At 44.0% G+C, this 25,799-nt stretch overlaps 1 protein-coding gene across 1 annotated transcript; it reads left to right on the top strand.

Annotated features, from left to right (window-relative positions):
• The first annotated feature begins 3,304 nt into the window (after positions 1-3,304).
• MYL3 (myosin light chain 3) lies at positions 3,305-23,416 on the top strand. The gene is made up of 7 exons (XM_072653278.1): positions 3,305-3,606; positions 13,976-14,003; positions 14,554-14,703; positions 16,154-16,327; positions 21,276-21,353; positions 21,701-21,745; positions 22,583-23,416. Exons 1-6 carry the CDS (start codon positions 3,460-3,462, stop codon positions 21,727-21,729), a joined length of 606 nt encoding a protein of 201 aa, XP_072509379.1. The 5' UTR covers positions 3,305-3,459; the 3' UTR covers positions 21,730-21,745; positions 22,583-23,416.
• The last annotated feature ends 2,383 nt before the right edge of the window (positions 23,417-25,799 follow it).

Below are 25,799 nucleotides of genomic sequence, written 5' to 3'. Positions count from 1 at the left end.
GAGCACTGGAAAAAGGCCTTAGAGGTCATCTAATACAACCAGTTCATTTTACAGAGTAGAAAGCTAAGGCTCAGAAAAGAGAAATGATTTGCTCAAGCTCAACCAGGCAGTAAATAGCAGAGCTGAATTCCAAATCCAAGTTGCCTGACTCAAAAACCAGTACTCTACCCACTGCCTGACCCTCCTTGATATGTGAGAGTTCATGAAAGTCCTTCAGGACTTCTAGGATGAAGTTTAGAAAACTGTATCCTTGAATAGATAAAGGAAAGATAATTCTTTGGATTGCCTGACTAAGGAAACCCGGCTCTTCTGCCTTCTATACTTAAGAGTCTGCTGGTCTGGCTACCCCCTGTTCCAACAGGAAGCTCAGACATGTTTTCTGGGCTGGCTAAGGAACTTCTAATCTTCCTCTTACAATATGCAATTTTTATGAATCTCCCAGGTAACTTTCAGACTAGTTGAAGGTGGGGAATCACAGAGCTATCCATTATGGCACCATAATCAATAATAACTATTTATTAAGAAACTACTATGTGCCAGGCACTGTCCTAGGTACTAGAGGAACAAGTATGTAATGTTTATTGCATTCAAGTAAAAGATATGTTTAGTATTTCTGCCTTTCTGTATTTATTTGTGCCCTAATACATATAACCGAGAAAATGCAGATTCCTTTCTGTTCCCATTCAGTAATCACCAGAGATGTATTACCTCTGGTTTTTCTAAAATTTTATTTGATGCTTAACTTACTTCTTTTTAATATTTTTATTAGAATTTTCCATATCTGGAAGGGATACATTGAGATCTACCACTATTATAATTTTACTCTTTCTTCAATTTGGTCATCTTTTCCTTTAAGTATATGATGTTATGCTGTTTAGTGCATATGTTAAGCATTAATATTCATTTGCTGTCTGTGAATCTTTAAACATAATGTAATTTCCCTACTTATCTCTTTTTATCATGTCTATTTTTATTACAGCCTTATCTGAAATCCTTTTTATTCTTGGTTTTTTTTTAATTCACCTGAAGCATAATAGATTTTGCCCTTGCCCCTAATCTTTACTCTGTAAATCTTCATTTCAAGTGTTTCTTATTTAAAAAGTTGCTGGATTCTGCTTTCTAGCCTGAGATACAAATACCAAGACTGAAATAATCCTTGCATACAAAGTGCTAACATTTATATATATATATATATATATATATATATATATATATATATATATATATATATAAAAGAAAGGAAATAAATCTATTTTTGTTATTGTTGTTGTCGTTGATTAGTTTTGGCTGTGTCTGACTCTGTGACTCCATTTGAGGTTTTCTCGGTAAAGATACTAGAGTGATTTTACAGCTCATTTTACAGATGAGGAAACTGAGGCAAACAGTATTAAGTGACTTGTCCACAGTCACACAGCTTGTAACTCTCTGAAGTCAAATTTGAATTCATAACTCCTGGTCTGGCACTCTTTACAAAGCAGTTAAATACATGGTAATTTGAGAAGGAAGTCATTAATGATTGGGAGAAATCAGGAAAGGCTTCAAGCAGGAGATACATCTTAAAGGAAGAGAGAGACTCTATGAAGTAGAGTTAAAGAGGGAGGGCATTCCAGGCATGGGGAATGGAAAGTGCAAAGTCATGGAGACAGATTAGGCTGTGTGAGAGGAACAGGAAAAAGCTTAGTTTGGCTGGATTAAAGGGTACAGAAGTAATAAGAGCGCTGCCTAAAGAAAGGGGAGACACAGATCCACTTTATCTATCATCCACCCATCCATCCATTCATCTATCCATCCATCTCTCTCTCTCTCTTTCTTTCTCCCTCTCTCTCTCCTCTCTCTCTCTCTCTCTCTCTCTCTCTCTCTCTCTCTCTCTCTCTCTCTCTCTCTCTCTCTCTCTCTCTCTCTCTCTCTCTCCCCCTCCCGCCCTCTCAGTTAATCATCCTCTTTTCTTGGATACTTTTTCTTTTCAGGATTTTCATAACACTACTCTTCTCTTGGTTCTCCTCCTTTTCTGACCACTGTCTTTTGCCCTTCTCAGAACAGATCTGGATTGTGTTCAGCTTGGAGTGCCACATTTTAGGAGGAACATTGAACACCTGTAACATCTCCAGAGGAGGGTGACCCAGATGGTGAGGATCCTGAAGACCATGTCAATGGGAGGGAGTTGCAGAGATAGTAGTTCCATGTGATGAAAACCTTCCTAACAATTAGAGGTATCCAAAAGTAGAATAGGTGACCTTGATAGGTAGTGAGTTAATTCCCTATCACTGGAGATCTCCAGGTAGAGCCTTGATGGTTACTGGGATAGTGTAGAAGGCATTCTTCCTTCAGGTTCACATTAGACTAATTGCTCCCCTAGTGCTCTCCAGCTCTGGGGGGTCTAAAAATGCGCTGATTCCACTGAGTGTGGCTTCCTGCTAATCCAGTGAAAACAATTCCCTGGGAGTTGGTGTGGCTTTCAAAAACCCCTGGGGAAAAGAGGCTGACAGCAAAAGACATTAGGCAGCTGCAGCTCCGTCTGGGTGAGACAGGTTACTGGAGACACACTAGATTGGAGGCTGGGAAGATGTGAAACTGGATAGACAGGACATTCTTGCTCAGCACAGTGCCTGGCTCATAGTAGGTCCTTCAAAAATATTGATTGATTTTGAGGAGGCGAGTTCAAGGATTCTTTCTCCAGCCTCCTTGTGTCCTCCTTTATTATTGTTCCTTCTTCACCCTATATCTCTTCCTTATATTTTATTTTTCCTTTCCCATTCTCCTTCCCTCCTCTTTTCTCCCTCCGTCTGCCCAGGTTCTCCCTTCTTCCTCCTCTAGCCTCAACTCTCCCTTCCTTATTCATTCTCCCTCTTCCCTTCTCCTTTTCTTTCCACCTCTCTCCCCTTTCTGTGATTCTCTCTCCTTCCTTTTCTAGTCTCCCTTCTTTCTCTCTTTCCTTTCTATACCCTTTCTATTTACTCTTTCTTTTCCTTCCTCTATTCTCCCTCCTCTCTCTTTTCCCTTTGGAAGGGGACGAGCCAGGTGGCAGGGAAGAAATGTCATTAATCCTCTCTCACATAAGCCAGAAATGGAGAGCCAGAGGGACCTGTAACCTTCACACTGTGTCTCACCTCCCCCCTTCCCCAACAACCTCCCATTCCTCAGATGTGCCAACTCTGAACAATGCTGTCTACATCAGTTCCAAAATAGCCACTGGCCCCCTGGCTTCTTCTCCTTTTATAGTTGTGTCCCTATTGTGAGGCTTCCCCAGTCTTCCCTGGGGGTGGGGGTGGGAAGGATGAAGGGTGGAAGGGGGGAGACAATAGTGACATGGGGAGGGGCAATCACGGCTGGAGATAAAGACCCTGAACAAGACCCAAGTCCAGCACTGCCTTAGCTCCCCTGAGCCTTCCCTTCCTCAGCTTTATTTTCCCTGGGCTCACTCTCCTACTTTCCCTTTCTTTGCCTCAACAGCCCCTCTCCATGGCTCCTAAGAAACCTGACCCAAAGAAGGAGGATGCAAAGGCTGCCCCCAAGGCGGCCCCAGCTCCAGCTCCGGCTCCAGCTCCAGCTCCACCTCCCCAGCCAGAGCCCCCCAAGGAAGTCGAGTTTGATGCCTCCAAGATCAAAGTAGGTCTCTTTCCAAAGTCTGTTACCTGGGTGGGTGGGTGGGAGGGCAGGGGGAGGGTGGAGAGACTAGAGTCAGCCATGGAGGATTCTGAAGTGCAGAAGATGGATGAGATTGAATGTATTAGGCTAGACTTCTGCAAGGGGAGAGTTTGCAGAAGAGAGAGTGGGAGACCAAGAGAGATTAGGAGGCTGCATCATGGAGGGGGTGGGACGAGGAGCATGGCAAAGTCCGAATTTCATGGGGTGGGGTAGTATTAGAGTTGGAAGACAGAGGTGTAGTGTGCAGGGTATTTCACTACAGTGAAAAGAATACTGGGTTTGCAAGTGAAAAACCTGGGCTCAAATGCCGGTTCTGCCATCTAATTTCTGTGTGACTTTGGCAAATCACTGTCAATTTTCTTAATTGTTAAAGGAGGTGAGTAAATCAGGCTGTCTTTAAAATATCCTCCAGCTTCAAGTCCTGTGATGATTTTTTTATTTGTTTGTTCCTAGTGAGGCAGGAGGCAAAACGTAACTAGGATGGGGTGACTAGCACTTTACCAAATGTGCAGAGGTGGGGAGGGGCCCCCTTCCTTCCAGACACTTTGTCCAAACTTCACGCCTAGTTTTCCATTCGATTTGATACAGTGTGATCCTGTTCCATCACCTAACTCCAGGCTACCATCTCCAGGGACCCCTTTCCCAGGTCCACTTTATCCTCAACCGCTCCCTAACAAGGCGCTGGATTGCCCCTTCTCCTGTTCTCAGTGGTTGGATTGTCCTCTGTGCCAACACACCTGTGCACCCTCCTATAGGTCTGCCACTGTCCCTGTCCTGATCATCCCTGCCTCCCCCTCAAAAAACCCAACTATTTTTATTCCAGGTGAAAGAATGTCTAGTTGTGGCTCAAGAAGAAGGAAAGTAATATAATATTAAGTATATTCATTGAAAGTGAAGCCAAAAGGGAACAAAGGTAGAAATAATTAGAACCTCCTGTGAAGATCTTAGACTTCATTGGAGTTACAGAATTTATATTGAGAATAAAAGGAAGGAGAGACAGGGGGGCACTTAATATAGTGAAGTGATATAACAGAATCACAGATACAGTCCGAGAAGGAAATTTGCCTCAGGCCACAAGGTATAAGTAGCAGAACTGGGCTTTGAATCTACGTTGCCCAGTTCCAAATCTGGTCGCTTTCCACTGTGTTACCTAGCCTCTAGGGTATGCCAAGAGCAAGGTGGCAGATGGGATGATCTTTCACCTCTGACTTCTTTTTCTGATCCTAACTCTAGGGGAGGGAAGCTAGATGGAGCACTGGATACATCACTGGTCCTGGATTCAGGAAGGCACATCTTCATGAGTTATTAGCTGTGTGACCCTGGGCAAGTCACTTAACCCCGTTTGCCTTAGTTTCCTTATCTGTAAAATGAGCTGGAGAAGGAAATGGCAAAGCATTCCAGTATCTTTGCCAAGAAAATCTCAAATGGGATCACTAAAAGTTAGACACAACTGGAAAAAAAAACCCCAAACCCCCAATTCTAGGGAATATGAGGGACTCTGCCCAGGCTGGGAACTGGGAATAAGCAATAAAATGAGGAAGCTGGCAACATTTACCTTAGGCATATGTACAAGTCTCTATTCCAATAATTATATATTGTGAGGATTAGTTGAAGGAAATGGGGATCTCAAGTCTGGGGAAGGAAAGACTCAGAGGAACGTGATAACTGTCTTTAAGTATTTCAGAGGGATTAAACTTGTTTTACTTGACCTCAGAGGATAGTAATTAACTAGGAGTACTGGGTGGAAGTGAAGAGGGAGACAGATTTCAGCTCCACATAAGAAAAAAAAGCACTTCCTAAAAATGAGGATGATCTCAAAGTGAAATCAGTTACTGGAAGAATTTGTGAGTTTTCCCCTCTCTGGATATCTTCTAGCACAGGCAAGGTAATAAGAATAAAGTAGTTGGGATTAATGCTTTAGTCAATACATAATTCACATTTTTTATTGTGCTTTAAGCCTGTGAAGTAGTTAGTACTTAGTAGTTAGTATTTTTATGCCTATTTTACAGATGGGAAAACTGAGGTCCAAAAAGGCACGTACTATCGTGTGTGGCACGTTGTTGTAGTAAGTGCTATATCAAGCTTAGCTGTTATTATTGTATAGTACCTACTATGGGCAGCTAAGGCACTGGACGTGGAGTCAGGAAGACCCATCTTCATGAGTTCAAATCTGGCCTCAGACACTTACTAGCTGTGTGACCTTGGGCAAGTTACTTAAACCTGTTTGCCTCTTCTGTAAAATGAGCTGAAGAAGGAAATGGCAAACCACTCCAGTATCTCTGTCAAGATGACCCCAAATGGGGTCATGACTGAAAGACAACTGAACAACAAAAAGTACCTAAAAGTACCTAATACCATGCTAAGCTCTTTACAATTTTTATTTCATTTCCCCCATTTTATAGTTGAGGAAACCAAGGCAAAGGGAGGTTCAATGATTTGGCTAAGGTCACAGGCTAAGGTCACTGAGCCAGTCAGTTTTTGTGAAGACACAGTTCCTCATCTCAGGGAGCTCCCATTCTGGTTGAGGAGACAAGACTCTTGCACAGGGAACAGTTAAGTAACAAGGGGATTCTCCTAGGGTTACTATGTTGAACCTTCCTCCCTTCCCTGTGGTGGGAAATTCTTCCTGGTTTTTATTGTTAGTCCTAGTGACCCTCAGAGTTTACTTTTCTCTGAATCAGGAGTTTTTAACCTGGGATCCGTAAACTTGGATAGGAATTTTTTTATTTCAGTATAATTATTATATTGAATAATTATTTTTATTTCAAAATAGTTGGTTTCCTTTTGTAAGTCCATATATTTTATTTTATTCATTAAAATATTTTCTGAGAAGGGATTCATAGGTTTTACCAGACTGCCAAAAAGGTCCATGAACCTATGCTCTAAATGGTTAAGAGGCTGAGGTAGGTGGGTCCAGGTCCACCCTGGGGATGTGACTTTAGAGCTCTGGCATTCCACATAGCAGCACGGCTGGTCCTCTAGCACATGATGGGGGTGGGGCTGGGGGCGATGTCTGAGAGTGTCCTTGGCTAAGGCTGGTCCCCCCATCCCCTGGCCCCATCCCCATCCGCTCCTGAGCCTTGGCTACCTTTCTAGCTTTGTCTTGTCTTGCCCATCTCATAGACATTTTCTTTTATCCCATTTTACAGTCCAAGTTCAGGGGGAAAAAAAGTACCTTTCGATTACTTGCACAAATGATGAAGGTACAGTGGATGGATAGTAACATTCATAAAGTGCTTTTGAGTTCCCAAAGTACTTTATGAATGTGATCTCATTTGAGCTTCCCCATGAAACATTACTGGCATTTTAAACGCCACTTTACAAATGGAAAGCTGACTCTTGGAGAGGTGATTTGCCTGTGGTCACCCAGCTGGTAAAGGTCAGAGGTCTTCCTGAGGTCTGGTCTTCCTGACTCCAGATTCCACGCTCGGCACACTGTGGAGGTAATAATAATTAATGGTAATAAAAGTAGAATTTATATAGCACTTTGCATTGCACAACTGACTGACCTCTCTAATCATACACACGTATGTATTTATTCAGCTCCATTCCGATCATCTCTCTCTTTCTCAGTTTCTCTTTCTCTCTGTTTCTAATTTTATCTTTATCTTCATCTCTCTCTCTCTCTCTCTCTCTCTCTCTCTCTCTCTCTCTCTCTCTCTCCATCTCCATCATCTCTAGCTCTAACTCTTTCTCAGTTTCTGTCTCTGGATCTGCTTCTCTCTCTCCTTTCTCTCTCTCCTCCTTCTCCTTCTTCTTCTCCTCCTCTTCTTCCTCCTCCTTCTTTTTCTTCTTCTCTGTCTGTCTCTTTGTCTCCTCTCCTCTTCTCCCTTCCCTGTCTCTCTGTCCCTGTCTCTTTGTCTCTGTCTCTGTCTCTTTTTCTCTCTCCAGATTTCCATTCCCATCTCCAACTCTTTCTCTATCATCTGGTGACTTATGCTGAAATCAAGATGGCCCTAGGGCTCGCAAAGACTCTACTAGCTCCAGCAGTTCTTCCAGGCCCAGTGATATCTGTTGACTGAGAACCAATCTGGTCTTGTTTGCAAAAGAGCATTGGCCAATAGATGACGTTGTCATGCAGCCACCATGTAAAAGAAAGATTAGATTGGTTGTGCTTGGCATCAGAGGGCAAAACCATATAGGACCAAAGAGTAGAAGTAACAGAGTCAGATCTTTGTTTTATGTAGAAAAGATAAAAGTGGTCTGCCCTGTGAGGAAATGGGCATTGATAGGTAGCGCTCTAGAATTCTTCCAGCAAAGGCTAGATGATCCCTTATTGGGGATGATGTAAAAGGAATTCTTGTTCAATTCAAAAAGAATTTGAATCCACACCCCGACTCCAGAGTCAGCGCTCAGTACTACAATCTGTTCTAAATCATTATGGTCCATTAAGATTGCCTGTCCTATTCAACAAACCATTCCTCAACCAGAGATTATCTTAAAGACTTTGTCAGCCTCTCCCTGTGTTTCTTTAGGCTTTAGGGGTCACCTGGAACAATCTATGATCTTTCTTTCAAATTCTTTATCTTACTATTTAGAATCTTTGATTTTCTACCTATTAGAGCTCTTAATTTCTTATTTAGGGTGCTAGGTGGCACAGGGGATAGAGCACTGAGACAAGAGTCAGGTAGAGTTGAGTTCAATTCTACCTCAGTTACTTATTAGTTCTGTGACCTTGGGTAAATCATTTAACTTGCCTCAGTTTCTTCAACTGTAAAATGGGATAACAGTACCTACCTTTCAGGGCTGTTGTATGTATTTATAAAGTACCTAGCACACAGTAAGCATTATATAAATGTTAGTTATCATCACCATCGTTACCTCACTCTCTCCCAGCTGTTTCTCACACAGTCCATGGGAAACAACTATAGAAGAAGGAGCGTCAGCAGCCTGTAAAGTCGGGCTGGGAGGGAGAGACCTAGAGAGGCCTTAGTACATGTGTTCAGAGTGTTGACAGGTGTCATTGACCTTGGGCAGACAGGGCATCAGACCTTGACTGTGACGGAGATAAATCCCTCTTCTTCTATGGCCTGGTGCCCATGTAGCATCATGGGATCATAGACCTACAGCTGGAAGGAACCTCGGAAGCAATCTAATCTAATTTCTTCATTTTATAGATCAGGACACTGAGGTCCAGGGAGGTGCAGGATTGGGGAAAGACACTGTCTGAGAGACAATATGACTTAGTGGCTGGAGCACTGGACTTGGTATCAGGAGCCCTGAGTTTGAATCTCACTTCAGGTACTAGCCCTGGGATTATGGGCAAGTCAATTAACTGATCTATAAAATGGGGATAATAATACTCACACTACTTACCTCCAGGGCTGATGTGAGAAAACTGCTAGGTATGAGTGAGTTATTATTTTCATAGAATGCCATGTAGACTCAGTTTTTAACTTGCTATGTGACACATTTGTATAGGAACAAATGAGCAAGGAAGATCATTTAAGGCTGGATCATAGACTTATAGCTGGCAGGGAACGTGGAGGTCCTCGATTCCAACCCCCTCTTTTTGCAGATGAGGAAACTGAGGACCAATATAATATTAATCACAATTGCACTTCAAAAGAGGGTGGGTATTTGTTCCACTGTCCCACAGCCCAGATTTGCTGTGCTTTAGTAGACTATCTTCTGGCCCCTCTTTATGACTAGAGAAATTCCACTCCATACAGAGGAGAGAAGTGATTCACTCAAGGTCACATAGGTAGTGAATGGTAGAGTCAGGATTTGAAATGGATTTATAGTCTGAGGTCTTGGGTTCAAATCCTACTACTTGCTGTCTATGTGACCCTTGAAAATGTGCTTCTCTGCTCTGTGTGGAATGGATTTTTTCTGGCTTTTAATGGCACTTTCCTGTCCCTCTGCATGACTCTAAAATTCTCTGATTTTCTGGTTCTATTCCAATATTTTCAATACTCAGGAATTACCCATTAGAGTAAACTAAGAGGCCACTCCAAGTTAGCCATGGAGGTTATCATGGCTGAAGTGGCCAAGGTCACATTGCCCATGATGCATCCAAAAATAGATCTGGAATGCTTTCCAGAAAACAGCCCCTCCTCTGGGCCGACCCCTAGGGACCCTAGTATAGGATGCAGAGGGGCTGAGGGAGCTGAGATAAAAATAAAGTGCATGGTTTGTAGATAAGCAAAGAGCAGGGCTGGAGACTGAGAGGTTCTCCAAAGTTCCCTTAGCCTTGAGGGGGCCGATCCTACATTTCCCTGAGTACCAGACTGGATGTCAGGAGACCCTTTACCTGCTTACTCTGAGTCTTAGTTTCTTCTGCAAAAGGGAGCATTGACTATTAGGTTTTAGAACAAGGCCGTTAAGTCCATGTTTCTCCATTTACAGCCCAGGAAGGCTATCTCTTGTCTCCCGTCCCTCTTCATTCCCCTGTCTCAATCCCTCTTCTCCCACACACTTTCACTAAGGCATGGTAGCTCTGCCCCTGTCCTGCCCATGTCAGTTGGAGGGTGGTGAGCATGAGTCTTAGAGGGAGCCCACAAAGGGTATGAAGAGAAAGGGGCCAGTTGATTCAGAACTGGAAGAGACTAAAAAGACCATCTCATTCAACCTGCTCAGTGTATAGGTGAGGAAACTGGATTTAAGTGACTTGTCTGAGGTCACCCACAAGGACTGGATTTGAACTCAGGTTCTCTGACTCTAGAGCGCATCCTCTCTCTCAAACCTTATCAGACAAATGACTTTGGCCTCTCACCTCATAGAGCCTTCTTTGTGTCCCACGTTCTGCCAACGATCTGACCATCCACAGAAATCAAAGACATAAAATCTGGAAGGAACAGGGCCTAGGATGTAGACGTGAGAAGGCCATAGGAGTGAGGAGTGAGCCATTCAGTGCGAGGCTAGTCAGTGGCAAAATTGAGATATGAACTCATTCTTCTCACTCCAAGCCAAATGTCTCCCCACTGTTTCTCACTACCCCTTAGTGAGATAATAATACACATGGGACCTGCCTCATGGGCTATTATTAACCTTAATTTTCCCATATAAAAGTAAGTTATGTGTTATTTCAGAACTGGGCTTTTGTGAAGCTGTGTCTCGCCTGTCCCACCTCTCTACTTGCTGGTCCTTACAATCCACCTCTAGCTCATCCAGGGTTAGTTAGCTCAGGCTTTGTGTGTGTGTAGAGTCCAACAGAGTACTGTGTCCAGGCGACCTAGCTCCCCGCCAGGGTCAGAATCCAGAAATAAAGGAAATGACCAAGAAATGGACAAGATATAGATTTATAATGGCCATCTGCAATCTTCCAGAGAATGGAGACCTGCTCACCCTCCCAGATTCATAGGGCCCCCTCCCTCTGTTATGACTCCCCTTTCCCAGAACATAAATGGAAGTTGTTTGGAATTGAATGGGGGGACTCTGAGGAAATATTTCCCACTGGCAGCTCCCACCCCCATGTCAGGGGAGTACACAAGGCAATGTCTCGGGCCTCAGATTCACTGCTGTTCCTTTCTCATACCTCTCCTAAGTCAGAGGCAGGAGATCACAATGTTTTTTTCTTTTGTTTGTGAGAAAAATGGCTCTTAATGTTTTGTGTTCTGGGTTGGCTTAAGTCATAAGGACCCAACTCACATACTTAGACACACATCTCTGTATATCCTGATAATTATATACACACACCTCTCTCTCCTTCACCATCTCTCTCTGTATCCCTCCTTTTTCCTCTCTGTCACTTTCCCTCTCCCTCATTCTATTCCTCCTTTTTTGTATATTTCTTCCTCACTCTGTCTTTATATATGTTTCTCCTTCTCTCTCCCTCTCTATCTTTTCTGTCTTTCTTTATGTATTCTTCCTCACTGTCTTCCTCCCCGACTCTCCTATCCCTGTCTCCCTCTCTGTCTTCCCTGTCTCTGACACATGCTCAGTCTCTCCCAGACTATTTCACACTCTCTCACTCCCCCTCCCTCCAGTCTCATTTAGACCTGGAACATACGGCTTGCAGTGGGAAATGATGACTTACACCCTGGGCCTGTTTGTGGTTGCCTTCTCTGAGGGAGAAAATAGCATCAAAAGCAGCAGCTGCGGGCCTCGCCTGATGGGTGCCCGGGCACAGTGGGGCCAGGCAGGCGATGATCCCGCTCACACCTCATAAATCTCTCTTTCCGTGACCGTTGGAGCTGGGATCTGGCTGCTTTCACAGCTCCAGGGGGGGTGGTGGGGTGGTGAGGACTCAGGAGGGAGGAGAGAAAAATCAGGGAGAGCAGCTAGGGAGACTTTGTCCTCTCTTCCCTGGTCATCCTTGGGAGACAGGCAGGAGGGGTGGGACTGGACAATTCCAGAAGGCACCTGGGCTGTCCACGATGGACCATTTCTACCTCACCTTGGTGTGGTAGGAAGAAAACCAGGTTTATCTCCCATATCTACTTTCTGACCTCTCTCTCAGCCTAAGTTTCCTCATATGGTAAGTGAAGGAGTTTCCAGGGTCTCTCCCATCTCTGACACTTTTTGACTTTCACAACAAGAGCTCACCATTACAGCCAAATTTATATCCTGCTGTAGAGATGGGTAGTACAAGAATCATATTCCTATCCTACAGATGAGAAAGTTGAGGCCCCTGAGAAATGAAATAGCTTGCTAGGAAGTGTGTGTTGGGTTCCGAACTCAGTCTGATATCAGGTTGAGGACTCTTCAAGTTAACCATGCTATCTAATATGAACCATGTACAAAGTCTTGTGTTAGACACTGTGGGAGGTACAAAGATCCATTACTCAGCCCTTGAAGAGCTCACAGTTCAGTAAAGCTTGAGACTGGGGAAGTGAGAGAGATTTGGGTTGGATGGTATGAAGGATGCTGGGATATTAGGGCTACCAGAGGCTGCCAAGAATGAAGGAGAGAGGTTATGGGGAGTTATCTACTCTCCTTTACTTATTCCAGGCCTGTTTGTCTGAGCTAGAGGGGCAGTCTGTTCTGAGGGCCTGGAACCAAGGGGAAGGAGATGGTTGGAGGGACTCGTTGGTCAAAGTGATTCTTCAGAGTTCGGTGCTGTGGGTGCTCACCTGCTGGTCTTCTCTCCAGGCCTTCCCAAGGACCCCTCTACCCTAAAAACCCTAGAGTCAGGGAATAATAGGATTCTAAAACCAGGAGGAGTGTTCGAGAGCACCTAATTTGACTCCTTAATTTTAAAAAAAATTAATTTGTTTTCAGTTTTCAACAATCACTTCCATAAATTTAAAATTTTTTCCCCTTCCCTTCTCCTTCCCTCCCCAAGATGGCATGCAATCTTATCTGGATTTTACACATATATTCTTATTAGACACATTTTCACATTAGTCGTGTTGCACAGAAAAATTAAAATAAATGAGAGAAACCATGAGAAAAACCAAAACAGAAGAAAACATAGCACAAGAGGAAATAGTCTGCTTTGATCACTTCATTTTATAGATGAAGAAAATGAGGAACTAAGAAGTGGTTCGCCCAACACCGTACAGGAAGGAAAAGCAGAACAGATTCCAAATCTTTCTACTATGCCTTCATCAACTGTTAAAATGAAATTTTTAAATGAGATGTGTATTGGGGGAGATTTTTCTCTTCCTTTTGGAGACTTTCTCAGATTGCTGAGGAACTCAAGCTATCCTTGAGTTCTCTCTGTCTGCATGAGGATTGGTGGTAGAGATAGACCCATTTCTCCCCTCTGCAGCTCTCCCCCTGGTTCCCCAACTCCACCCCACCAAGAGGCCCTTGTGGGCAGTCTGGGGCATTCCTATCCATTCATAGACCAGTTTAGAGTTTCCATGGTGTGGTTGGTCTAACTCACCTCGGCGTGCCTGTCTGAGACACTGAACTCCCTGTGAGTAGGACTGGGTGTGTGTCAGCTACTGGGGGACAGAGCTGGTGATGACTGAGGGACCTGTCTGGGGAAGAGCCATAAATGTTTGTGATTCTGCCTCCCTGCTCTCCTTCTCTATCCCATAGCAACACACTCATACATACACACAGAAAGACTTCTCCTGCTCCATAGTAATAAGGCTCTCTCTGTCTCTCTGCCTTTCTCTGTCCTCTCCTGATAACCCTTCAAAGTCTTGAAGACAGGGATTATGTCCCCCACAAGTCTTCTCTTCATCGATTAAAGATACCCAGTTCCTTCAACCAGCTTTCAGAAGGGATGCGAGATCCTGAAATTCTTTACCACTCTGGTCATTCTTCTCTAAACATTCACCATTCACTTAATAATATTTCATCATAATGCTTAATAATCTTCCTCAAAAGAACTTCCAAGACATCTTTCTGTACATGGAACAGACAACCTCTGCTGAGGGGGCTTTTGAGAGTCTAGGAGAAGTAATTAGAACTTTTCTCCTGTCTTCTATTCCAGATTGAGTTCACACCAGAGCAGATAGAAGGTGAGTAGCTTTGGGTCCCTCTGCCCTCATCTAGTACTTGGATTATTAGTCAGTCTATAGGCTAACTTGCTCAGTCCCTCTGGGATGCTCAATTATATGTTAGGTATTAGTGTCAGAGATGACACAACCCCCCTGTCCTCTGGAAGCCCCTTGAAGAGGAGACATGGCCCCTGCCTTCAGGGAGTCCCTAACTTGAGGGAAAGCAGCACAATACTTGCCCTCTGGGAGCCCCTAGTCCAAGAGAGAAACAGAACTCTTATCTTCAGGGAATTGCCCATCTTACCTGAGAAGCACAGCTCCTGTCCTTAGAGACCTTCCTCCTTCGCTCTCCCTTAACTGCCATAGAAATCCCAGCCTGAGGTGAAAGACACTGATCCCACCTCTTTCAGGAAGTTGTACTAAAGTGACCATGATTAACTTCAAAATTAATAGTTGCTTTCGAACCATGAGTTTCAAAGAATCAGAGGACATTCACTCCCTGGCTCATTCTGTGTTCTGAGTACTCCCCATGTTATCATACTCATCTGGTGTTTCCACCTCATCCCACCAGAGTTCAAAGAAGCCTTCTCCCTATTTGATCGGACCCCGAAGTCAGAGATGAAGATTACATATGGGCAGTGTGGAGATGTAATGAGAGCCCTTGGCCAGAACCCAACCCAGGCTGAGGTCCTTCGGGTGCTGGGGAGACCTAAGCAGGAAGGTAAGTGACATTAGGCATACCCTCAGGGAAAAGAAGGCACCTACCCCAAATGTTCAGTGCGAGAGGTGTTGTTACCAAGCCCTACCTGCCTCCAAATTTCTCCCTGTTCTGGGTTGTTAGCACAGCAAGAAAGTCAGGGCAGCTCACTATTGGAATGGGAAGGTAGCAGCTACAGATGATAGTCTCAAGGTAGGCACTAGTTTCCTAAACTGGGGCTTCCTGTAGCCAGCTCATACAAGCGGGATGAAATAGGTTGTACATTGGAAATTAGTCCTCATCTAACTGCTTAAATAGAATCCTTTGGCTTTAAAGGGGAGAGCGAGAGCGAGAGCGAGAGTGAGAGCGAGAGCGAGAGCGAGAGCAAGCGAGCGAGAGAGAGAGAGAGAGAGAGAGAGACAGACAGACAGACAGACAGACAGACAGACAGAGACAGAGAGGTAGAGACAGAGAGAGAAAGACAGAGAGAGAGAGAGACAGAGAGAGACAAAGAGACAGAGAGAGACAGAGAGCCTTATTATTATGGCTTATTACTAAGAGCTTTATTACTATGGAGGTTAGAAGTCTTTCTGTGTGAGTTTCTTTGAGTGATGCCCTTGCGGGGTCTTGTGTAGATAGCCATACAGATGTGCTACTAGTGGTGTTAAGCACAGGGAAGACCCAAGGGATTAGTGGTGATGAAACTATGTCACTAAACCAAGGGCAGCCTTGTTTTTGCACACCTGCTAAACCCTTCAGCCTAGTCTGGGGTTGTGGGGAATGGTTAGGGTGATGTCTGTGTCTGAAGTAAGGGGAACCTAAGAATCGGCTATGCTCTCTAATCTTTGTCCCAGAATTCTCATTAAAGTCCTTCCTCTAGGCTGGCAGGATGGTTGTCTTCAGAAGGTGGAGGACCTTGATAATCAGCCAAATGAACCTGAATTTTACTCAAATGGCAATAGGGAATAGTCAAGTCATTTTAAGCAGAGAAGTCACATGGTTGATTCTGACCCTGTAAAACAGAGCATTATTGGAAAGTCTTCATTCAGCCTTCCTGAATGTCAAACACTGTGCTAAGCTTATACAGATAGAAAATTTAGATGGTCCTTGACCCCCAGGAGCACACATTCTAACTGGGAGGGACAGTACATAGAGGAAGGCTCATGTTCATGTTTGGATCATGGGGGATGAAAAGCCTGCTCTAGGGCAGGAAAGTCCTAGAGCAGATGCCAAGGTCCCAAGGACCGTGGGGAACAAAGGCCAGGCAGATAGACTAAGAGGACTATAGATTTAAGGGTAAGTGATGTCACTTGGACTGTCTCATTGGGGGGCATCCTAATATACTTCCCTACAATTCATCTAAACCACTGTGAGACCTTGCTCCTTCCCAAATAGGTCTGGGCCAGAGACAGGGGTGTGTGTGTTCTATCTAATATTTGTTTTTAACTTTCCCATCTCCCTTCTCCGTCCCCAGAGCTCAACTCCAAAATGATGGATTTTGAGACCTTCTTGCCCATGTTGCAACATATTGCCAAATGCAAAGACACCGGCACGTTTGAGGACTTCGTGGAAGGGCTGAGGGTCTTTGACAAGGAAGGCAATGGAACTGTTATGGGAGCTGAACTGCGCCACGTGCTGGCCACCCTAGGTGAGTCTCTACCTACCTACTACCTCGTGAGGCCCTGGAGGCTTGGGGGAAATACATGACTAGCTGCAGGCCAGGGAGAAACATAAGGCAAAGGCCTGAATCTCCCTGGAACCCTATCTGTTCCTCCTGTTATTATGTTATGCCCCCTGACCTCTAACTCAGAGATTTCCTAGAACAGAGGGAAGACCTCAAGAAAATGATGCCAAGGACCCAGTTTTCTCTGACCTTATGAAGCAGATGTTTTAGCCAATGTTTTCAGTGTCCTCCTGCCTCCAAAGGCTTTGGACAACATAATAAGAGCTACCATTTATGTGTTATTTCTTTGATTAATGCTCCCAACAATTCTGTGAAGTAGGTGCTGTGATTAGCCCCATTTTACAGAAGAGAAAACTTGGGCTGAGGTTAAATGGCCAGAATCATAGAACTAGTGTCTGAAGAAGGATTTGAACTCAAGTCTTCCTGACTTCTGGTCGGGTGTTCTGATGAAGATGAGAGCTAACATTTACACAGCGCTTACTAGGAGCCCGCCACTTTACAATTATGATCTTGTTGGATCCTCACAACAACCCTGGGAGGTGGCACCATTATTATTCCTGTTTGACAGATGAGGAAACTGAGGCAAACAGTTTAAGTGACGTGCCTTGGGTCACACACACACACACACACACACACACACACACACACACACACACACACACACACACAAGCTACAAACAAGATTTGAATTCAAGTCTCCCTAACTCCAAGGCTAGAGCTCTATCAGCTATACCACCTTGCTATTATATGTGGTCAGGCACGTTCCAGAGCTTCCCATGCACACATACTGCCTGAGGGGAAATACCTCTGCAAACACAAAAGGGAAGACCCGTAGGAACGCCTGACCCTTGCAGTTGCTGGGGTCTTTCTTACCTGTCTGTTCTTTCCATCCACTGATGCTGTGGATCTCTAGTACTACAAATTATGAGACCTCTTCACCACCACCAGTCCTGAATGCTTTGGTTCTCTCTCTTTTCCTGTGATCCTTCTGGGCAGCCCTCGCCACCTGGGGTTCTTTGGGGTTAATAACAACCGCTGCTGCCTTCCTGACCTGCAGCTCAACTCTCCTGTCTTTACTGGTTCCATTGCATTCTATTGTTACATAGAGATGGGCTGGGGCCAGTTTGGACTGGCTCCTGAGAGCTGATCGTTAAATTTTCATTGTGAATGTTTACACCTTGGAGATGTACCAACATGACTTGTTGTTTTTTTGATTGTCTAGATTTAAGAAAGTGAAGGAGAAAATATTAGTAAAGAAGATTAAACTTAAAAAATATATCCCAGTATACCCCTACTGATACCCATGTCCTCAAGAGATTTATGTTGAGTGAAGTTGTTTGTTATAGTGAAGGCTTAAAATCTTTGGTGGTCATTAAAACTCAGCAGGACATAATGTCCCAGCCTTGCCAGGGGATCATCAGTGCTTCATCCTGGCTTCTGACAAGGCCCAACATTGGGGGCATTGGTGCCTACTTTATCCTTTCTCTTGGGCTGTCACCAGAATGTGGCCTTGCCCTATACCATGTGCCTCTCCTCTTGTACACCTGAGTCCTAAATGGGATTTTGAAACAATCAGGAATGAGAAGCAGAAGCATGAAGGCACAAACTTAGAAGTTAGAGAATGATCACATTACAGGATAGGGGCACCTCAGCTCAAGACCTTCTACTCTTGTCAAATGACTAGAATGCAATTATTAAGTGACTCAATCCATCCTTCTACCAACCTAGGGCAGCACAGGGTGTGAAAATGCAGTGGGGCACCCCAGAAGGGAGGGTTTCTCTTGCGGCATCTTCTCTGTCTTTCTGACCCTGAACGACCGAAGCTTTCATAGGTTGCAAGTTCAGTGTTGACCAGTCCTATGACATGACAAACCGAATAATTAATATGACTTTGGGTCATTTTAAAGGTAATATTACAATAGACCACCAGGTGGCATAGTGGATAAAGCACTGGACTTGGAACCAGGATAGACCTGAGTTCAAATCGCACTTAGACATTCGATCCCTACGTGACCTTAGACCCATCCCTCAATCTCTTTCAACACTGGTTTCTTCATCTGTGAAATGAAATTACTAATAACACTTCTCTCCTTCCCAGAGGTGTTTAAGAATCTCAAATGTAAAGCACTTCATCAAGGTTAAAATGCTATGTAGAGTTAGCTAGTGTTGTTAAGACTAGTTATTGAGACTAATTCATAATTAAAGGCAGTTCAATTCTTTTAAACATAATATTAAGAGACACAAAGCGTTTAGAATAAAGGATTTCTACCACTCTCTGCCCTAGGAAGTACGCGCTCTGTCCTAGGTACAACATGTAAGGGCAGGTGCTGATAAATTGAAAGATGTGGCAAAACAGAAAAGAGGTCTCCCAGACGAAGGAAGACCCGGGTTCGAGTCACGCACACTGTGAGGCTCCGGGCAAGTTCAGCAACCTCTTGTGCCCCCGGGAACTCTCTAAGATGAAATAACTGTAGGGCAGGTGCTGATCCGCCTGGGAGAACTTTGCTTTTCCTCACAAGAAGAAAATTACAATAATACTAAAGAAAATAAATCATAATAAAACAATACTTAATTATTTTTATGTATTTGATGGAATAATTTAAATTTATTAATTTATATTGTATGATTATTGTATATTATAATATATTACGTAATGTATATAATATATAATATACTATGTAAGTATATTATATTATTATGTTATGATATAAATATATTACATTATATTTTGTATCGTAATATACTATATATTTATTAAATTTAAATTGAACACTTAATAAATTCAGTATAAAATAGTAAAGTTAAATCAATAATAAATAAGAATGGCCAATATTAATAACAGTCTGAAATAAACTGCCTTGAGGGAAAGATGATTCCCTGGGAAGGCACTGGATGTCTTGGCATCCATGCATCTCTAAACAAGAGAAAGTCTGGGAGGACAGGAAAGCTACCGCTGAGTGTCCTCAAGTGGAAGGGAAAGTAGGTTTGTTACGCGTAGTGCCAGGGGGCGGAGTGAGGGCAGCACGAAGAGCAAAGGGTAGAAGTGACCAAAGGGTAGCATTCCATGGAGGGGTCCAAAGTTGGATGAGCTGCCTCAGGGAGCGGGGCGTTCCCTCCCACTGGAGGTTTTAATAATGTTGGCTCACACTTACAGACCATTTTAAGGTTCACAAAACACTCTCACTCATAACACCCATCCATGGATGGTAGGTACTGTAAGCATTGTTGGCTTTCCTCTTTTGCAAAGACGATTAAATGACTTGTCCATAGTCTTGTGTGAATGAATAAATGGATTTATTAAGCAACCCACTATGTGCTTAAATACAAATTAAAATATATTTTATGTTATATATACTTCCATGTTAAAATATAACAAAATATGATATATAAAATATATAATGATATGTAAAAAAGTCATCGTTTTTTTAAAGTGGTTTACGTTCTAATGGTATAACTGGACGACATAATGGATAGAAACCTGGGCCTAGAATCAAGAAGATCTGAGTTCAAATCCAGCCTTAGATGCTTACTAACTGTGTGACCCTGGTTAAGTCACTTATCCTCCTGAGGAAAACCTCAGTTTCCTCATCTGTAATAAGGGGATAATGATCGCACCTCCCTCCCAGGGTTGTTGTGAGGATCAGAGGAGAATAATTGTAAATCCCTAAGCACGGTTCCTTGAGTACAGTAAATGCTTTATTAATGTTAGTTATTATTTTTTATTATTAGTAATAATAATTATTATTAGTGGGGGAGTCAATACATATTAAAGGAGTGGTGACCGCTTGACACGAGGGTGTGCTTTCTAAATAGCTGTCTAAACCCCCCTCAGCTGTATGCAGGACAAAGTTTGAGGTTTAATTTACATGAATAACATTTCCTCCATCACTTTCTTAAGTCTAGACTGTCAGTGAAACAACAAATCAAGTGCTAATTGGCAGCGTTTGCTTATTTCTGAGATGCTCACGTTGAAAAGTTAACGATCTGCTTTCCTGCATGTCCCTGGCTTACCCTCACTAATCCATGTAGCTCCTGCGTCGGGTGCTGACGATACAAAGACCAAAATGGAACAGCTCCTACCCTCAAGGAGCTTACCTACTTTCTACTGGGAGAAATGACATCTGCATGTCCATATGATGGCAACAATAACATCCAGTATTGGATACTGCTTCTTAGGTTTGCAAACACTTTAAAAATATAACCTCGTTTGATCCTCACAACAAACCTGGGAAGTAGGTGCTATTATTATCCCCATTTTACAGCTGAGAAAAGGGAGGTTAACAACTTGCCCAGGGTCCCATAGTCAGACAGTGTCTGAGGCAGGTTTTGTACATTCCGTTATGGGGGAGGAGAGGAGCTGTGGACATCCAGAAAGGTGTCTTGTAGGAAGGAGGTGGCACCAAAGGTGAGCTTGGGATTCTGAAGGTTGAGGGGAGGATGGGGTATGTCCCAAGCATGGGGGCTGGAGAAAGGAATGATGCCTGGAGTTCGAGCTCAAATTCTGGTTCTCTCACTTATTTCCTGTGTGACCTTTAGGCAGGTAATGAACCTCTCTGGGTCCCAGTTTCCTCATCTGTCTAGGGGGCTGGTTGGACTAGGGGTCCCATGGGATCCTTATCCTGGTTAGTGAGTCCCCTCATTTTATAGTTAAGAAAGCTGATGCCCAGGGAAGTTAAGTAATTTATCCAAGGATATACAGGTAGGAAGCATCAGAGGTAGGATCTGAACCCAGGTCTTCTGATTCTGGAGCCCGTGCTCTTTCCATTGAACTACACTGCCTACCAAAGTTCTCCTCTAGTTCCTAATCTAGAATCCCAAGATCCCATGACTAGATGAATCCTCCTGAGATCCTTTCTGTCTAGTATCCTAGACAGAACATGTGGGGTTCCAGTCTTGTCCTTAACCCCTCTAGGTGAGAGACTGACTGAAGATGAGGTGGAGAAGCTGATGGCTGGACAGGAAGATGCCAATGGATGTATCAACTATGAAGGTGAGAAATAGAGGCAAGGAGGGAGGCTCCTCCAAAAGCGCCAAGGGGTTCATGCTCTGGGGAACCCCTGCCCCAGGGACTTGTTCCTACAGGGAGAGGAGGGAGCTATAGGACAGTCCCAGGATCCTCGGTCTCAGGAGCTGACCTTGCAAAAGAAATTCCTCCTAGTCATTTCCCCACAGACCTGATCTGAGGGGGAGATATCCCACCTCCACCCCTAACTCCATGCCCATCCCCATCAGTGAGATCCCAGTCTGATAAGGGAGAGGGATACATCAATGTGCATCTCTCACATACTCATATGCGTATACGTATTGACCCATTCTCCATCCTCGGGTTCTTTCCAGCCTTTGTGAAGCACATCATGGCCAGCTGAGCTGTCAGCTCTCCAGGTGAGCTTTCTCCCTCCCCTTTCACCTCTGGCAACAGAAGTACTAAAGTCTGAGAGGGTATTGGGTGACCAGGGGCAGAAACTGGACTGGGAGAAGTCAGGGTTTCCCTGGAGTCACCAGGGAGGGGACTCAGCATTTGGGTTTCAATCATTTTCCTTTTTAAGAAATTGAATAAGGAAGAGAAGGAAGGAGAGGAAAGACAAAATCATGGAAAGAAAGAAGGAAGGAAGAAAAGGGAAAGGGAAGAGAAAGAAAGAAGGGAACGAAGGAAAGAAAGAAAGAGAAAGAGGAAGGAAGGAGAGAAAGAAAAAAGGAGGAAAAATAAAGAGAAAAGAAGGAATAAAAAGTTAGTTAGGCCATAAATATTTTGTTAAGTACCTACCATATTCCAGGCACTGTGCTACATTCTAGATAGATAGATAGATAGACAGACAGATAGATAGACAGGCAGACAGATAGATAGATAGATGATAGATATGATAGAGATAGATACAAATGTGTATGTATGTATGTATAAGGCAAAATATAAGAAAAGAGAGAAAGAAAGAATAAAGGAGGAATGGGAGGAAAGAAGAGAGAGAAAAAAATGAGAGAAAAAGAAAGCGGGATATCCTGAGTGCCTGGAATAGCCAGTACTGGGCTGTGGGGAGCAGCTGACCCTTGAGTTTGCCAGTTGACCCTGGAATCACTACGGGGTCTGTACTGCCTCCATCCTATGGTTTGAGGAGACTTTTGAGGCAATAGGGAGTTGTCCAGAAACGGTCCCAGGCTAGGTTTCTGTCCTTGGGCTCCTGATAACCTTGCTCTTTTGTAATTCATGAATAATTTTTCTTTCAGGAAGCCCTGAGAGAGGACCTGATGGGGATATTTCTTCAACCAGTCCCTGAAGTGGTGGGGAGTGCTCATTTGGATGAAGGCTGGGTAGTTTGTAGTGGGAGGGCCAGGAAAGAGGAGGCTGACTTTCATGGGATGGAGTCCATGGTGTGGAATGAGGAAAGGAGAATAGAATTCTCAAGGGGGCATTCAAGTGAAATACGTGACTGCCCTCTTTGAAAATTGCAATGGCCAAATAGTAGTTTCTGTGGAGAAGGTGAAGAGTGGGGCATCATGGGAGGAAGGAAAGAGATGTTTGGACAATTCCTAAGCAACTGGACCCAACTGGCTTTTGCCTTCCCATCACACACATGCACATACACACACACACACACACGTATATGCCACTTTCATTACCACATACATTGCCTCAGGAATGCGCGTGGAGAAGGTGGGTTGTGGTCTTTTTGGTGACAGGAGCACCATGACCCTGCCCTCCTTTTTCATTTTCATTTTCACATACTATATTCAAGTTCACCCCTAATATCTATCTGTGGGCTCCAAGTCTGGGGCCATGAGAAAAGGGGTTGGAATCTTCCCAATGACTCTTGGGGTACAGAGAAGCCTCCCCCTAGCCACAAGGCTGGATAGCCAAGGCCCTATCACTTGGGAGAAGTGCTCCTGACTGTAGATCCTATCTCTGTGCTCTTAGGGGTTTGTTCCTGATGGAAGAGTCCAAGGAGCAGGGTCCCAGGGTCCTCTGCCCATCCCTACCCCATTTCTACCTCTTGGTGCTACCTTCATCCCTCTGGTTGCTGACACCCTTCCCCCTTCATTAAAGGGCTTCCTTCTTATTCATTTTAGTTCTTACTTTATTTTCATCGAATGAAGCAGCGATCACAGAGCAAAAGAGTGGAGAGGAAGGAACCTGGGGTCTTTCTTCCTCGTACACACACCAAAATCCCCCAGCTTGGGTGCCAGCCCTTTATGACCACTCAAGGCAATGGATCAATCATAGGGTAAACTCATCCAAAGTGCTCCCAGGGAATATCTATGCACTTTTACAGGCCCTTTCTGGAAACAAAAGTCCTGCCTTCTTGATCTAGACACATAGTAATTCTGATGAGGTGAGGTTAAGGCCTCAGGGGAAGGAAGGGTGGCACGGAGTGGGGAGAAGGGAGGAAATTTGGGGTCAGATAGGGCTCTAGGTATCTATCATACCACCTATTTCCCCTGGGTCCTAGTGATTACTCTGTGCCCTAGAATCCCCAGAGGCCTAGTTAGTGCCCTACAGGGTGAGTCTAGACTTTAAAGTCCCCATCCCTCCACTTCTTAGAATGCCAAGTGCCCCTGTCTCATTATGGGACATTAGAGGACAGTTGGTATCCTTGAAGACCTAAGAATGTTCCCCAAGCCTACATAAAGGATGATGCCTCAGGACCCCACCAGGTTCCCACTCGCTGCTCCCATCACCTGTGCTAGAATACTCTCCATCAAGCTGGGATTGTCCCAGAGGCTGGACCAAGGTCATTTGCCCATTCTACAATTCCAGGCTCACTCTGAGATAGTCTCTTCATCATCTTTTGATGGTTTGCGTACCTCCTCTGGTTAACAGGATAACTACAATCCTTTCAAAAAAAAAAGAAAGGAGAGAAAATCTTATAATAAGTATCATTATTACATTTGAGTCAGGTCACTCAGAAAAAATGATCAATTTAACCTGACACTCAGTTGTCCCCCAAAGAAAATTTTAAAAAATCTTCTGGATATAAGTCCTATCGCAGACGCTTAATAGCTGTGCGACCCTGGGCAAGCCTGGGTTAACCTCACTGGGCCTCATTTGTCTCATTTCACAAATGGGGCAGTTAGAGTCAAGGATTTCTAAGAATCTTTTTACCTCTAAATCCATGATCCTGTAAATAGTGAAGGCTTCATGGAGGACATGACTCTTAATTGAGGATTTAAAGGAAGGGAAGGACTTCAGCAGAAAGGAAAAGGGGAAAGTGTATTCCAAGCATGACAGAAGTAGAAGCAAAGACAACCAAGCTTGAAAGGGAAGGGTGAGGTTGGTCAGGACAAGGGGGTCATATTTTAGTTTAGCTGGAACATAGAATAAGTGAGGGCCAGGAGGTGGTGTAAGATAATTAGAAAAGGAAATTGAAGCTAGATTGGAAAGAGCTTTGAAGGTTGGGGACATAAATAGAATCACAGACTCCAGAGCTAGCAGAGGCCTTAGAGGCAATCTAACTTCACCCCCTCATCCTAGGGTTCTGTGGTTTCTCCACTAGGCAATGGAAAACCCATGAAGGTTTTGAGCAGAGGAGTGATGGGATTGATAAAAACATATTAGGAAGATTATTCAGGTAGCAGGGTGAAGCATGTATTGAAGCAGAAAGGGGACCAGTTAAAGGGGTTATTATAGTACCACAGGAAAGGGTAGCAAGAGACTGAACTTGGCTGGGTTTAATGAAGGGGAAATGAGGAAATGAAGATTGTTTGATAGATCAGAGATAAAAATGGACTTGGCAATGGACTGTATACGGGGGAAGGAGAGGGAAGCATTGAAAATAACTCATTATCATTTTATTATGTTTATCATTTATAAACTGGGTCTCTGGGAATGGATGGTGGCTGGGTCAGTAGAAGAAGAGAGGGGTGAAAGGGAAGGCTGGGTGTGAGAAGATTCTGAGCTCCATTTCGGTTGGGTCTGAGGTGCTGGCAGGCCATTCAGGTGGTGATGTCCAGGGGGAATGTGGAAAAGCTCAGGGGTCCAGAGATACAGAATGAGGGGCCGTCTACATAACATTATAAATGGTGCCATTGGGATTGGATAAGTTTGCTACTGGTCAGAGAAAAGATAGAAAGGAAGGAAAGAAAGGGGGAAGCAAGGAAGATGATGAAATTGGAGGTCTAATGTCAGACCTGGGATCTGATTCCTCAGTACAGTGCACTATTTCTTACTCTCTCCCAGCTAGGTGGAGTTTTTCCTGAGATATCTTTTGAGGAAAGGATGGGAGCTCAACACAGAGATGGGGGTGTCTAGTGATAACAGTAGCTAAGGCTCAGTGAGGGAAAGAGGGATTAATGTCAGGTTTGGGTGTTTAGTTAGGAAATGGGGGCTTAGTGGAAAGGACAGGAACTACAGGACCTGAAGGAGTGCAATGAACCTCTTTCAAGGTTATCTTTCTGGGAAGGGGCACCAAGCAGGGGTATGCAAGCTTTGCTGAGTAAGCACCAACAT

The sequence above is a fragment of the Notamacropus eugenii genome, chromosome 1 (genome assembly GCF_028372415.1).
Source record: "Notamacropus eugenii isolate mMacEug1 chromosome 1, mMacEug1.pri_v2, whole genome shotgun sequence".
NCBI classification, from domain to species: Eukaryota; Metazoa; Chordata; class Mammalia; order Diprotodontia; family Macropodidae; genus Notamacropus; species Notamacropus eugenii.
This window is presented reverse-complemented; position numbering and strand designations above follow the sequence as displayed.

Coding starts and splice junctions, on each gene's coding strand:
- MYL3 (XM_072653278.1), top strand. CDS start 3,460: ATGGCTCCTAAGAAACCTGACCCAAAGAAGGAGGATGCAAAGGCTGCC. Junction 3,607..13,975: donor TTGATGCCTCCAAGATCAAA/GTAGGTCTCTTT, acceptor CTTCTATTCCAG/ATTGAGTTCACACCAGAGCA. Junction 14,704..16,153: donor GGGGAGACCTAAGCAGGAAG/GTAAGTGACATT, acceptor CTCCGTCCCCAG/AGCTCAACTCCAAAATGATG.